The sequence below is a fragment of the Melozone crissalis genome, unplaced genomic scaffold (genome assembly GCF_028551555.1).
Source record: "Melozone crissalis strain CALT ecotype California unplaced genomic scaffold, PUWL_Pcris_2 ptg000006l_1, whole genome shotgun sequence".
Classification (NCBI taxonomy): domain Eukaryota; kingdom Metazoa; phylum Chordata; class Aves; order Passeriformes; family Passerellidae; genus Melozone; species Melozone crissalis.
The window spans coordinates 12,601,930-12,617,746 of record NW_026535784.1 but is presented as its reverse complement, the minus strand read 5'-3'; the positions used below and the strand labels follow the sequence as shown (position 1 = coordinate 12,617,746).

At 37.4% G+C, this 15,817-nt stretch overlaps 1 protein-coding gene across 4 annotated transcripts in view; it reads right to left on the bottom strand.

The window, feature by feature from the left end:
* SORCS2 (sortilin related VPS10 domain containing receptor 2) overlaps nucleotides 1–15,817 on the bottom strand; it is a 519,673-nt gene that overhangs the window by 54,978 nt on the left and 448,878 nt on the right. For all 4 annotated transcript variants that reach the window (XM_054290103.1, XM_054290102.1, XM_054290105.1 and 1 more), the window contains exons 9-11: nucleotides 12,579–12,758; nucleotides 7,259–7,405; nucleotides 5,782–5,884 (exon numbers count right to left, since the gene is read on the bottom strand). In XM_054290103.1, the coding sequence (XP_054146078.1) occupies nucleotides 5,782–5,884; nucleotides 7,259–7,405; nucleotides 12,579–12,758 (430 nt within the window). The remainder of the gene's footprint in view (nucleotides 1–5,781; nucleotides 5,885–7,258; nucleotides 7,406–12,578; nucleotides 12,759–15,817) is intronic.

Sequence of the window (15,817 nt, the reverse complement as noted above, 5' to 3'; positions counted from 1 at the left end):
CCATAAGGAAAGCTGCAGACATTAATTCAGTTATATTTTCTCCCCAAATACAGCTTTAAGATTAATCTGATCACTAGAAGGAGATATGAATGAGAAATCACCTTCTCAGGGCTGAAGGAAGGGAAGGAAGATTTGATAAACTGCGTATACAAAACACATTTCTTTTGTTATTCTTACTTTCCTCTGTTATACTTTTCACTGCTGTATCACCTGCAAATGGACATATTCTTGTGTTTCTGAAGTTAATCACAGAATGTTTTCTGTAGGATAGCTGAAAACAGAAATATTTATCTGCTTGCTAGAATCTAATATACTGCTGTCAGTCGACACTCTTCTGTACACGGATAACTTTAATAAATGTAGTGTTAGTTTTGCTCCTGAATAAATGCTGTTTATTCTACCTCTTTTCACCACTTACTGAATTCTACTTGCAGGAGTAGGTCTTGATTTTGAGTATTGCTAGGGATCTGCTCTTTAAAGAATTCAGTGGTAAATTGCCTTGCTAATGGAAAATTACTCTGTAAACTAAACAGCATCTACTTGTGCTTCATTAAAAAGCCTTTTCTATCCAGCTGATTTAATAATGACATTAGCAACATTGTATTTGCAGCTCCGTTAAAAGACAGACATGACTTCTAGTTCTGATTTTACTTTTACTGTCTTTTCTTGGTAAAAGAGCAAAAGGAGTTGGTGGGCTCAGTTATAATTCCAGGCCCCTGCTGACCTGGGCATATTCCAGGCCATGTGTCAGCATGTTCAGCAATAAACTGGGGGAGAGGCTGGTGCAGGGGCATTGCTCAGGGACAGGCTGGGCACCAGGTGGTTGGAGGTGAGCAACTGTCCTCACTTACATCACTTCCTTTTCTTGGATTTCATTTCTCTTTCATTTTTCTTTTAATTTCAATTTATTATTTTTATTTATTTCAAGTTATTTAAGCTGCTCTTATCTCAATCCATGAGTTTCCTCACTTTTACCCTCCCAATTCCCTTCCCCCCATCCTCCTGCAGGGGAAGTGAGCAAAAAGCTGTGTGATGCTTAGTTGCTGGCTGGACTTAAACCACGAAAAGGTTTTACTAGCCACAGCTACAAATGGTACCATTCTTGCAGGACTTCTGATCTGAGTGCCCTGAAAACTCCTCTGACACAATGCAGAGTGTTTGCCATCCAGTTTCAGCAAGTTTTGTTTGTAATACAGAAACTTTTCAAATTTGTCTTACAATATTTTGTATTCTTTTTGTGACTAAATGACTCATTTGTGTGTCTTCTCCAATGCCTGGGGGATGATGCACACCTGAATTGTCCTTAAACACTCTCCCAAAGGCTTTTGCCAACACAGCCAGGACACTCTGCTAGATGGACTCAGCCTGAGTCAGTTTTGCTCTGCTGTTATGTTCTGACACTGCTTCTATTCAGGAAGCAAAAGGAAATATTTTGGCCTGCCTTTTCCAGTTTTTGATTAGGAACAGTAATTTTTCACTTCTGTTACTTGCATTCTTAGAAACCTTTTCAAAATGTGTTTTGCGATACATGAAATCTTCTTTTGCTTTTTCACTTGTCTGAGTAAAGGCTGATTTTAAGTAACTGCATAAAAACGTGTGTTCCATCCTAGCAGGGTGGCAGTACCAAAAACTAGAATACAGAGGCACTAACTACTGTTAAACATAGCTTTTTTCCAAGCTTTGTCATGTACCTCTGCACATGACAGTTTAGCAGCTGATAGCACAGGGATGTAAAAGAAAACAATGTTTTCCAGTGATGTCTGGTGGCCAGCAAAGCTCTCTGGAAAGGGGTACAGCTGTGAGAAACACAGCTCTCAATATAGATCTCAAGAGGGAAATTTTTGCAGGTTCTTACTGGATCACAAAAAATATGGAAGATTACTTCCCTTAAAATTTACCATCAATTTACATGTTTCAAGTGCTAGTTATCACTGTGTTTACCCATATTTTTATATGTGACTTTGAACATGTTTACAGTAAGAAGAAATAATCCCCATATGCAATGCTTAGATAATCCTTCTAATATGGAAAATCTTTTCCAATCATTTAAATTGAGCATACAGGCAGACACCTACTCCAAAAAGAGAGATGAGCCTTGCCTGGATTACTGGTAATTAATACAGTTGTAACATCCCTTGGGCCATGCACAATAAGTTAAAATTTCATGGTTTGCAATCTTGTAGTCACAGTATAGAACAAACATACAACCAATTTGTATTTAAATCTCCCAGACACAAAGTTTTGCCTGGCAAGCTGAAGATGTGTTCAGATGAGGGAGTGGGGAATCAGAATTGAGGAATGTGACAAAAATTTAAAGGAATTTTAGAATGTTCACTTCAAAATGTACTGGAAAATGCTCAATCATCTCCCTGTTCCCTTATCCTTTTTTGACAGAGGCATCCTACTGTGCTACCTCTGTGAAAAATGATAGAAATTCATCACAATGTATGCAATTATATTTGGCCCTGATATGAGAAAAAGTAAACAGAACTTCTCCAGTACTTCCTCAATTTGTGTGAATGTGCAGAATTTACTGCTTGCTTGATTTACCATCTGGATTGGAAGCTAAGCAGGCAATTATTGTAAACTAGCACCTGAAAAAGCTACACTACTCTAAACATTTTTCATAGAAAAGTCCTTAGCAAGTTTATAGTAAAAATTTACACATCAATTGACAGACATTTCATAGCTGATGCTGTGAGAAATAGAAGTCGTTGCCAAGATTAAAATGCACAAAAATCAAATGTAAATGCAAAATCCTATTGCATTTCTTAAAGAGAGCAAAGCAGTTATTTAAAATACCACTCTCGTATGGAGCTACAAAATTTAATATTCTGTCTGAACAATTTTTATATAGACAGAAGTTAAAAATATGAGTTCCTTAGAACTATTTATGCAAGTTTAACAGAGTGGGGTTTTTATTTGTAAACATGAGTTTAAAAGGATGCAATGTTATAATTTTATTAAAGAGGTTAAATTTTCCCAATTTTCTAGGTGTTAAATGCAGTTCACCAGTTAATTACTCCTTTTTTTTAAAATTAAAACAATATTCAGTAGTCTCTGATCTCTGATTTTTCCAGCTTTTTCCATATCAAAACTTTACTTAAGTCACGGAATAGCTTTCCCATTACCAAAAGCAGCTGTGTTGTATAAGCTTCCCAGAAAGAAGCCAAAATCCACTTTGTAAAGAGATTTTTTTTTTGTTTATTTTTTGATTGATAGGGTTCTTATGCTTAGGAACCATATTTCCAGTTCTTATCCACTTGTTTGCATCACTTGTTTGTTTCTACCCTGTGGTTACCCTGCCAAGAGAAAAAAGCATATTCTTTAGTGTCCTTTAGTTTTTCAGCTAATGGGGGTTTTCTTGTAAATATTCTCTATTTCCATCAACTGCCAAAGAGACATTCTTAGCACCTGCTCACCGGTCCTGAAAATTGATTATCAGAATTGTACACAGTCGTATTAATAATGTCACTGTACAGTATTTTGCCAGAGTATTAATAATTCCCTCTCTCTGCTGGCAATTATTTACCTATTTCACACCAAGAATAATTTTGCTTTTTACAGCACAAGGCACTGATGACTCCTAGACATGCTGTGATCAACTGACATTCACGGATCTTATCACCTTCAGTCATTTCCAGAAGAGATGTGAACTCCCTAAATCTAACAAAAAAATTCCAATAGTGTGTGATGTGGCCCAAATAATCTGATTCCTGGATCTACTAAGAACCTAATACTTACGTTGATTCAGGATTCTGAATCAACATATAGGATTATCAGTTTCAAGGATCAGGCCAAAGGAAATTCAGGCTCACTCTATGTAAAGAATTTCTGATAAGAAGAGTAAGTTTAAAAGGGTATCAGGTTTGCCAGATAAGACTGAACACATGCACTGAATCCAGATGACCTGGGCATCCAAATAATGTAAATGCAAGTCAAAATCAGAGTTGATTCAGGTCATCTTTTGGCAAGGGGATGCAGTTGCTCTATAGTATTTTTTAAGGCTCCAAAATAGATCCCTTTGCTCTGTTTTCAGCTACAGAAGTTTTTCTTCTACCAGAAAAAGGACACACTGCACTCGCTTGAACTCAAATTTTTCCACTTTCCCACCACCTTGCCCAGGGGGTAGGTAGCTAACAGCAAGGTGGCTTGCAAATGAGCAAGGGTGCCTTCTACCATTCCCATTACATTACTGGTTGCTCCACAGGCAAGTCAAATTTAACATATTAGTTCATTTCTTCATGACATCAGAACGTTATCAAAATCACTCCCTCCTGATCATGTTGAGGAAAGTTGTTGACAAGTTCTCTACCTGGCAGAGTAAGACAATGTCAAGTAAGACAATGTCACAGTGATAAATGTCACCCCATTCTAGAAAGGAATTAAGGGCAAAATGCTCTTCTACCACCTGCCCTCCCTAATGTGATCTCAGAAAACAGCGTATTTAAAAAACATCTACAAACACCAAACAAAAGAACACAACCCAACATATCAACAAATATCAGTTCAACACATCAGATTACAGTGCAGACAGAAAGAAAAATGAAATAGAATAATGGACTAATTAAATCTCACTGATTAATTTGCTAATGGAAGGCATTTAACCATGATAAGATAAGGCTAAAATTAAGAATCTACATTTTGAGTGCTTTAGTGAAAAAAGAAGACATTTGACATGGAAGATATTTTTTTAAACATTTGAATTCATGAAGTTTGACCTGAACACATATTAGGAATCTATCTACAAGGGCATTGCACAAATTCTTAGTCTCATTTGTACCAATAAAAACATAGCAGCATTTCACCATATAGATCTGTCTGCAGTAAAATACTTTGAACTCCCTTTACATTACAGAAAAACTTGAAGTCTTCAGTTATATTAAAAATTACCAGTACTGGCAGCTGTCATTCTCTTTAAGCACCAAATATTCTCACCTTGACATTCTCAGGAAACTTTCAACTTAGTAAGCTGTTTGTCAGAGACTAATGTAAGATAAAGTAGAAGCCATTATTCATTAAAAACAGATGCATTTTTATGAAAAGAGAAGCCTACATGTGTGCATTTCACCTAGACATTATCCATAACATAAGAATAAAATAATACAAATTTAAAAAGCTCTTAGTATTGTTAACATTTAGACAGTTTTGAAACAAATAAACAGAAGGTTAAATAAAATTAATAGATGGATTACAAAGATACAAAGCAAAACTGAGTTATGTGAATATTTTTCTTGATGAGTGCTTAACACTGCAATGGAATTTCCTTTATTAAATTCCACTTCACACTGACATAACTCCATATGTAAGTTATAATGGAGAAGCCACAACCAGCATTGTTCCCAACACAGCCTCTTTCAATTCCTCTCTCTTTAGGCAGAAAGGAATTAATAAAAATTACAAGACAAATTATCCAGGCTTAAAGAACAAAGGATTGACCCATTGGTTATTCATGATGCTGAAGGGCCTGCACATCACTTCCAGAGAAAAAGAATGCAGGACATGTCCTTCAGCCACCACCACACCTCCACAGCGCATTAATGGGGAAGGAGGGACTGCACAGCACAGCAGAGCATGATGACTGATATAAATCTCTCTCAGAGGACACGACTCTGAGCGTTCCCTTAACTTATATATGGAATTGTTTGATCAAGGATTATTCTGCAGGAAGGCCTTATTTTGGCAATGTTTTTAGCATGGTATTCTTACAAATCCAAAGACTAGCTCTACAAAGAATCCCTGCTAGATTTCAGGTGTTCAGAAGCAATGCCATGGACTTACCTGCCCCCATGATGAGCCCTGGTGCAGTGTCCTTGGTGTGCACTGTCCCTGACACATAGGGGTTGTCTGCCCACCGCAGATGCAGGTGCAGGTGACAATCAGGCTTGTGGGGGAAGAAGCAGAGAACAGGTTTTAAAAATCACTGCTATCAATAATGCTCCTAGAATAAATGAAAGCCCAGACAGGGAGCAGCTTCAGCAATGTATGTCTTCATAAAAGAAAAATAATGGCTGCTTTCCATGGAGCCAAATTCCAGTCTGAAGTATCAGTCTTCACTTTATATCAAGAGTCTCTGGTGATGTCTGCATAGTGTGTCACTGTCTCAACAAAAAGATTTCCAAACTCAATGAAGTCAGCATTATTATACAAACCTGCTTCTGGCAGAATAATTGCTTAAAAATTTTAACTAACTGCAACAAGTATTGCATGTTTGTTGGTCCCAGGTAAATAGTAAAGTTATTATTAAAAACAACTGTTTGGGCTGAAATGACTTTTTTAGTAAAAAAGTGGTATGAAAAATAGCATAATGACTTTAGGACACATCATGTCTCCTTGCTAGGCAACTTACTGCTTCTTGCCCTTTGTGCAGTGCACTCAAAGGTCAAATTGTTCACAACAATGTGACCAGGAGCTTTACCAGGGGCCAGCTGCCAGCTCAGCCTGGGAGCTGCTGCCACTGCCATTGTCCCACTCATCTCAGACTGATCTGCACCAGACCCTGCAGGCTGGAGCCCTGCAGCACAGCCTTGAACTCTCCAAAAGGGAGCCAGCAGCTCCAGCCCTCCACTTCTGCCGTGGGGAGAGGGAGTAAAGCTCTGGCAGTGGCAGGACTACAAACATTTATTTTGCCCACCAATGCAGAGCTTTGACTCCCCAGGAGCAGAGAGTCACTGGGAAAAATATAAGGCTTTCAGTACAGCCTTGCAAATAATAAAATACTATGGGCACTTGGGACATCTAAACAAACAGAAATAATATCTTACAAAAAGAAAGGAATACTTTATGCAAGTTACCATGGTATTCATTTTCAAGGAACTGTCAGGAGCTCCCTTTAATAGGGAACCAAAGGTTACCTTGGTTTACTATGAAACAAAAACATGAAGAAATGGAAAGAGAAAAATTATTGGTAATCTGTGTTTGAGTCATGATGTGCCCCATATATCCAGTCACAAATGACTGCCATGATTATTCTGAACTGGGTTGTGTGGTTGACACACAAGAAATGTGCCCTCTTTGTGTCAAAGTGATCTCAAATATGAAATGCAGTGCACCAGAAAGCCCTGACTCCTCACTCTACATGATGACTGGACTAAGAGCCTGTGGAACCCCAGACCATGCAATGCAAGCCCATTTCCCTGCTAGTTTGGCTGCTAAACTCAGCACAAATCTCTTGGGCTGTTGGAACTACTGCACACCCTACCATGCAGGTAATTCTTGCAGACTTTAGAGGGAGGATACACCACAAAGAGCCACTTACAGGTTTGCAGTTGGTGGGTTTGCCGTTCATATCGATGTCTGGAGGGTTTAGAAAATCCCAGTCACGGCCTTTGTTGTAGGTTATCAGGGTTGTAACTTTCCCATCAATTTTCTGGTTGGCCAAAAAGACTCCTTTTACACCTCTGACCTGAAGCATAGAGAAGAAAAGCTAACATCCAGCACATACACGTTTTTTTCAACAAGGATTATCCCTGATTAGCTGCTCTTTTGTGGCTCTGAACTGTGTATCTCAGGTAGTTTCTCCTGGAAACTGAAAGTGGATGATACCTTAAAAAAATATGAGGAAGGCAAAAATATAGGAGGAAAGGGAGAAAGGGGGAATGCAAGGACAATTAAAAACTGATTTTTATTTCTAAATGTATTTAAAAAGCATATGCAGTTCTCTCCATGTCAGAAGGCTAATTAAAATACATGTTTAATATAGCAAAACACATTAATTTATATAGCAAAATATAAAAATTATGGTAGCATGGTCTCACCAATAAAATTTCCCCATTTTCTTTAAATATGGACATCTTTAAAATGCTGTTCTACAAATGATGAAAGCAATTGTTAACAACCATCTAACTTTTCACCTGAATTTCTGTGCCCATATCACACAAACACGTTACAATAACACAACCCAGTATCATGTCCTTTGAAATAACACTGATTTGGGAAGCACTGTTGTCCTTTGCAGGAAATTAATACAGGCAGTTCATCTGAGGAAGACACATTGAGGGCTGAATCACCCTCTCAAGCATCTGAAATGCTTCCACAGTCCACCCTTCACCAGTTTAACCTCTGGAGAAAAAATAATAACAAAAAATGACCCTCTTCTCTTGGCCTGTTATTTTATTTCAAAACAACCTGTATTAGAAAATTACTGCAAGTCAAAGTGTCAAAATTAATGGGTATAATTTTAGAAGCAACCTGACAGTAATTATAACTTAATATGTTTAGTTCTAGCCCTAACATTTAAATTATTAACATATTAATGTATATTCCACCCATGGGCACAAAATAAGGTCTTCTATTAAAAGTGAAGGTTTCCTTAAGAGTGCTCTTGGTTCCCTTGCCACTATTTATAAGACTTCCTGAATTTTTGGAAAATTCTGGACAACATATTTAAACTGATACACATTTCCTGCACAGTACAGCTTGCTAATCTCCTTGGGTGCTGGCTCTTAACAAAACTGAACCATTCATTACAAATAAATGCACAAGACAGATAGCTCTTTGAATCATCAGGAATATTTTCCTCCTGATAACATGATGCACTTCTGAACTTTTCTTTTTCATTTGAAATATTTACTGTTACTTTCTTTTTCCAACTGCCAGCTCTTAACTCCATTTAACATTCATTTAGCAGAAGTCTGCATTGAAGGTGAAAGCAGGCATCCCTACCAGCAGGCTACAGATTGGATACTCACTGTTTATAAATACAGGAAGGAACTGATCCAAACCTACAGAGAAAGTGAATGTTCTGCTGGTTATGGTAACAGCCTAGAACTTGGAAATATATATATAAGTTTATATAAAAAAATTCTGTATAAACATTTAAATACTGTACTCTCTCACAAGCTTCTTCTTTCTCAAATCCTATGCATATGTGATTGGGTTACTTATCCAGGATGCTGAAAGTTCAGAACCACCTCCAAGTCAAACATACCATAAAAGTCAACTATTTGCAGTGCAGGTGAGAAAAGGAAAGGAAGAGAAGAAATTATGAACCTGCTTTCTTTACTTTGAAAGCATTTTAATCTTGCTGAGGATTTTTTACATAGTCTACCTTCAAGAGACAGCTCAGCCACGAAAAGCCTGGCAGTTCAAATATTTACGTGGGAAGGCAGACTTGGGGTAAAATTTCTGTGCATGTCTTCCTTCCAGTGAACACAATATTAAATATTTAAACAATAATTAGATCAGAGACTGCAACTGAGGTTTCCCTCTTCAGCTGTGGATGGCAAAATCAATGCTGCATTATGATTATTTTTGTTTCTCCTCTCTTTCCCTTTCCCACCCACTCGTTTAATGAATATTTAATAATTCCATATAATCATCAAATAGGAGTCAGGCTAAAATTTTCTCCATTGCCACTGCCATCTCTAATCTAACCAAGCTCTAGGGTAACTTCTCCTCTCTAGAATATGGGACATAAGTGTTTGAATCTATCAAACATTGAAAGGATATGAAAACATTTCTTCCAGTGTCTCAGTTAACTTCTCTCACTGCTGCTTTAAAAGATAAAAGCCAACCAGAAATTCACAGCAGTTGCACTTTGAATGAAAGGCATAAACCCTGCTTGAAATAATAAATAGGTTTCAGGCATCTATCTTCAGAGCAAGTTCAGAAATATCATGTTCGGAGTGGTGCATTAATCTAAAACCCAATAACTAACACAAAATTATGGTGTGTAAAAAATGGCATCTTTAAACATCCCACCCCTGCTGTAGCATTTTCCATTTAATTTGTCCTGTGGCCTATACAAATACACACCTGACTCTGTAAATACTGGAAATGAAGTGTGTCTAATCTATCTCCTAGATTAGACTGTGATGCCAAGGCACTCAAATTCCTCTGTACATTCTATTCCTTGACTTAGTTCCCTAATCTAAAATTGCAAGATAAGTATCTTTCTATCAAGAAAGGAAAAGATTCACATTAATAGTAAGTTGCTATGGAAAAGAAGACATTTCACCATTGTGCAGTGCTCAGTTACTCTAATGAACAGTCCAGAAGCTCAAGACAGCTGAACAGGAGGAAATTCAAAGCACCTTTCTGCTGATTTTTTTGAACTGTGAGCTTAGTTCTCAGAGTACCCATTTTGTTAAACAGTTCAGCGGATAGTTGTTCCCCAGTACTCTTAGAAAAGCACTTTGTACCTTATAAAATTATTTCCTGAGACTTTCTGCTATGACTTATTAATTGCTCCTTGTTACATTTCTGATATTTCATCCCAACAATATTCTGTTTAGTTGGTAGCAAGAAGCACAGTTCAGATGTCCCACAGTGTTTATTAGCAGCAGTTACTGAAATGTAGAAATTCTTGCTATATCATATATGTTTGTGACTAAAATTTAAATATATACAATTTGTTTGGGGAAAAAAGGCATGAAGAAAGTGTACTGCAACTCATGTAGCTCTTATCTACATAAGGAGTCACAGCAGGAACCAATGCAGAGGTATTGCATTGGTATGCCCATTCTGCAAATATGTTTATGTCAAATTTGTGACTCCTTCACACTGGCAGCACTTGACACAATTTCAAGGACATGCTCCTTGTATACTGTCACATAATTCAGAGGCATGCTCCTTTTGGACAGTCATTTAGGGTTTAATTTTTTTTTCTTCTCTTCTTTAAACAAGTATTTGTAAATTGCTCCCTTTTAGGTGTGAAACATGAGAAGAAATATGGTGCAAAAAAAAGATAAAGCATTGAAAAGAAAATTAATACAGACAGGCAGATACCTATTAAAATTTTTATGGTATATGTACAAGTAAAAGATTAAGTGCAGTCAGAAGATAACAAAGATGAACAGCACAAATTTTAAGGAGAATTACACACTGGCAAAAAGAGAAATTTTCCACCACTGAGGACTGTCTCTGTTCTGCACTGAAGGTTCCCCTTCCCAAGATGGGATACTTGTATTAAAATGCTCAAAAGAGAAAACCCAGATTAGATTTTAAAAATCCCATCCTCAAGGGTTGCAATATGTGTTTTATTTATTAGCAATTTTATACTGAGTAAACAATGCACACATTATGAGCACTTGATCCCATTCTAGTAAACAAGATGAGCACTAATTATTTATCATGCAAGCTATCTAGAAGCCATCAGTGCTCTCCTATAAAGCAACTCAATTTCAAAAATAGCTTAAAAGAATTGAATTGTATGGCTCCACGTGTATTTTCCTTATCATGTGTACATTTCTTTTTTAATGTAACCCTACAAATTGATCCAGCACACAATAAACTACAATTGCATTATCTAATATGCCCTCGGCAACATTGGGAAATTATTAAACAATCAGTGTAACTGAATTAAGTTAATAATTCTTGTAGACAAAAGGATAGCCAGGGGTAGCATCTCTGTACAACTTATCTGAAATTACATGCTACAGGTGATGCAAGGAGCAGAGATTGCACCCGGCTGCTTTTTAGCTTTGCTTGGTCACACGGGTGCCCAAGAGTAAAACGCTGCAAATTAATGCCGTCAATAAATCACCCTGTGGGAACGTGGCTACACACAGTGTGTAGCTTCACTCATTAGGAAGCCTCATTTCTAAAAAGGTTGAGTCTAGAAAATAATCACTGGTAATGAGAGACCTTTTTGTTTTACCACAGCCATTTAGAAAGAAAAAGCTAAAGAAAGATGGAGGAGATAAGGAGGAAGAAAACACTATCATTTTCCCCCACCAAGAAGAGTCTAATTACAGCCATTTAACAGTTCTGTCAGTGTGTGCCTTGTATCCAGAATTACTACAAACCTTTGCCAAAGAAGTCTGGTGCACCTTTAAAGTTTTGGTTTTTTTTTTATATTAACACCAGGCAAATTACATGTAATGGGACAAACTGAGTCAGACCAAAGCCAGTTTAATGCTCTGATAATGGCCAGAAAGAACAAAACTAGAGCAAATGTTACATTGAAATTCATTACACTGAAATTCCATTCCCTAAACAGGAATGGAATTGATAACAGCCTCTGATACTCTTCCAAAACACTATAGTCTTTTATTTTGCCAAGTGCGCTGATGTTAAAATACAAGATAGATTTGTTTACAGCTGAGTTGGTCTCCTAGAAAATGCTGTTGGCACAACACATGTACTGAAAGCAAGTGAATTTGCTGTCCAATATCTAATTTTGTTGCCTCAGCCTTTCAGAGCTCACACAACCTAGCACAAGGCTTGCAGGATTACTACTTAAACCCTACTGGCTAAAAGATGTCCAGCTCTTAAGCCAGGAAAAGCACCAGTGAGTCACCTAGAAGAAAAAAGCTGTACATAGACAGCTGCATAACTTCTTACTTCAAGAATAAATTGTGCTGCCAGATTCACTTTTCAATATCTTAAAGAGAATTTAGTTTTGGATTTGCACATCCATAGAAACCCATCCCAAGAATCTAGTTAGAGTGCACAACACATTAGTAGGTCAAGAGGGAAATATATAAGTAGTAACAATGTGCTACAAATAAGACAGAAATCCTAGACTTTCTATTTAAATATAACTGTGAAAATACATTACTTAAAATTAATTATACTCATAATAAAAAAAAAATCCTCCCCACAGACTACACATAATGGGAAATATAAAGACCTACCTCCAGAATATCTATCAGGACATTCTCTTCTGGCTGCTTCGTGCTCCGGACGTTCTCCAGCAAGATGGAGTAGTAAACACCTTGTGGGTCAGACTGGTACAGGTTGTAGGTGTCTGTCTGGTACCACTCCTGTACAGCCACAAATACCTGGTTTTCATCTGTGCTGATTATCTGTAAGTCCTGTAGGAAAATAAGATACATAATGACTGATTTTTTACATAATTTCTATAGTACAAACAGTGAGTTGGTCAGGAGTGTTTAACACATCTGAATGTTTAAAAACAATACCCTCCCAAAATAATACCAATCAGCAAGCCTATCCCAGTGCTCCAAAGTGGTTCCTCACTGCCTTCTGACTGCAGTGCAAACTGCCTTAGTGAAGGAAAAAATCATGAATGTGCAATATCTGTACTCTGCTTTGACTTCAGCAGGAAATGATTTCTTGAAAGGAAAAATAGGGAAAGGAAAAAAAAAAAAACCCAAGTGACTGACTTTCTAAAATCTGGATAAGAGCCAATGGAAGAATGAAACAACATTAACAAAGCTAATCTAAAAAAATAATCTTCAAGTAATAGAGAAATGAAAATCAGGTAAAAAAATAGCATAGCACAAAGAGGATCAGATACATTGTACAGCAGTTCACTTGGGATATAGCACTTACCATGCACACAGCTCATGTGCATTGCAGTAGATTGCAGTAATTTGTCTATCTATGTCTACACAACCACTTAAATATACAACAGTAATAACAGGAGAGTGAATATTCTGCATTCATTTCCCAAGAATTTCAGGCATGGATATTGCTACATCTTGCTTTCAGTTTTCCCAGCTTCTTCACTCCAAATGTCTCAGACAAAAAAAAATGCACAGCTGGGGAAAATAATTTAACACTAATATCAAACAGAAGAAATAAATCAGGAAGTAGCAACACTGAACTAAACTTAGGAAGGAGAATAAAGGGACATGAGTTGGCAACATGGTTTGGGAGCAAAAAGGCAGATGTTGGGGCTGTGTAAGAAATGACATCAGAAATGACAGAGACTGGAAGCTTGTAAACTCTTCATAACCTTGGAACTTAACTGGATATTGCATTCAGTTCTGGTCACCTTATTACTGGGAAAGTACTAAGGCAATGGAGTGAATATTAAATAAAGTTACCAGAATATCAAGACAATATGAATTTAGGATTAATTGGATTAAAAATTTAAAAAAAAAAGAAAACAACTTTGTAGAACTCAAGGAGACAAACCAGCTTCATAAGAATCCAGTTAAGACTGAAGAAAGAGTGACTAACAGAGGAACGCTGAGTACTCAGCAAAGCACGGCAGTCACACTGTAGGCAATATGCACAGTGACTGAGACACTTAGATTAAAAAAAGACATGTATAGAAGTAAAATAATGCAAAGGAAAGATTTTTAATATGAACAGAGGAGGATTATTAAATACTAATAGTTTAGTTAAATTTAAAGTATTTTTGCACATGTGACACATCTCAACACAAAGGAATCTAAGTGAAGTTTCCTATCAATGACAGATCAATGCTGTTTCCAAAGACTCTCATTTGAACTTTGTAGTAAAGTAGATTTTTTTGTTTAGCAGCCTAGGATTAGTTATTTTTTTTTAATCTTTTTTTTCTTTTTTTTTTTTTTGATACTGAAAAATTACTCCAAAGCAGAGAGTCTGCCAGAAATGCCAGCAAAACACAGCAACGGATCAAAACAGGTTCTTTTAAAAGTCTCTTTAATGTATCGAATGTTTCATTTCCTGCCTAGAACCAGGGGACACTAGGATTAGTAGCCCACATTATACTACATGGAAAGTTCCCATGACTATCTGATGATAAGGATGGAAGCGAAGCAGAGTCAAAAAGAATAAAGAAACAATTTTTTTTTAATGTGAAAACCTCTAGAAAACCCTTAATCTTCCATGAAGCCAGGAGCTTTCTGCAAAATTACTGACTACATTATTACAATATAACATTTATACAGTGCCACAGACAAATGCAATCCTCCAGGGAATGTAGGTATGGCACTTTCCCTGCCCCAGTGCTGTCCCACTCCATGCTTTCCCTGGTGATGTGGCAGTGGTTGCTCAGGTGGCCCTTGGTGGCAGAGGTGAGAGCTGGGGACAGGCTCAGCTCTGGGTCTCCCATCCCAGGCTGGGGTAGGAGCAGCTGAGCCACCAGAAACAACACACAAAGAGCCAAAATGTGCAGTGCACAAGGACAGGGAGATTAATTTTGGGCAGACTGTGGGGGCCACGTGAGGGAAAGAGAGGTTGGATGCAAAAGTTTACTCAGCAAATCAGAGTTCACTTTCCTCTTGGCAGTGGCTGCCACTAATAAAGATGTTTGTCCTCTCAGACTGCTGGTTGGCAACTTTGCTGAGGCAAGAGTTTAACAGATCCTGGTCTTAGCAAGTGAAATTACCCTTGCACTGCCTTGAACTTTGTTCCTTCCTTTCAGAATTTACGCTTTTAGATTTCCAGTTCAGCCTTACAGCTATTTTCCTTTCAGAATGATTTCTTTTCCCTCAAGAAACAAAGCAGTCCTTCAGTTATACTACCTTGCAACAATCCTGTGCAGCATTTCAGGCTTTCTGATATAATCTTCTGGGAAAAGTAATTGACAACATGAGGAAAACTGCAAATTTCATGCCCAATTCTTAAACTTATCTTTCAAAATCCCAGTTGACACAAACTGCTGAAAATCTAGTTAAAACAAAGGCAAATGGTCATGTCACTCTTCTACTATTCCTATACTGAAAGATGAATTTAAAAAGAAGAAATTAACTGGCAAATACAGGGGATGGATTCAATTCCTTCATCCCAGGTACCCCCCAGTGCTCAAGAGGTGAGAAGCACATGGAGAGGGGACATCAGCAAGTATTGCTAGGCAGGATCTACTGTCTGTTATTTAAGAGTTAACCAGAAAGGATGTCCGAGGAAAAAAAAAGTCTTGATGGAGAGAATGCACGTTTTTACTGCTTTATCTAATTCATGGACACAGTTACAACCTTAGGCTGTAACCTCAGCAGATCCTATAAGGAAAGCATTTATTCTTTTATGATTTCACGCTTGGGCTACAGCAATCGCCTTTTGCTGGACCTGCTGCTTTCCCTCTCTACATTCTGCAAGCTACTCAAAGTGCCACTGATCATCATCACATTTTTCTGTAATTATGCTATTCACACACAATTTATTCAAATTAATTTATAAAGACCTTCTTTACTGATGTTAG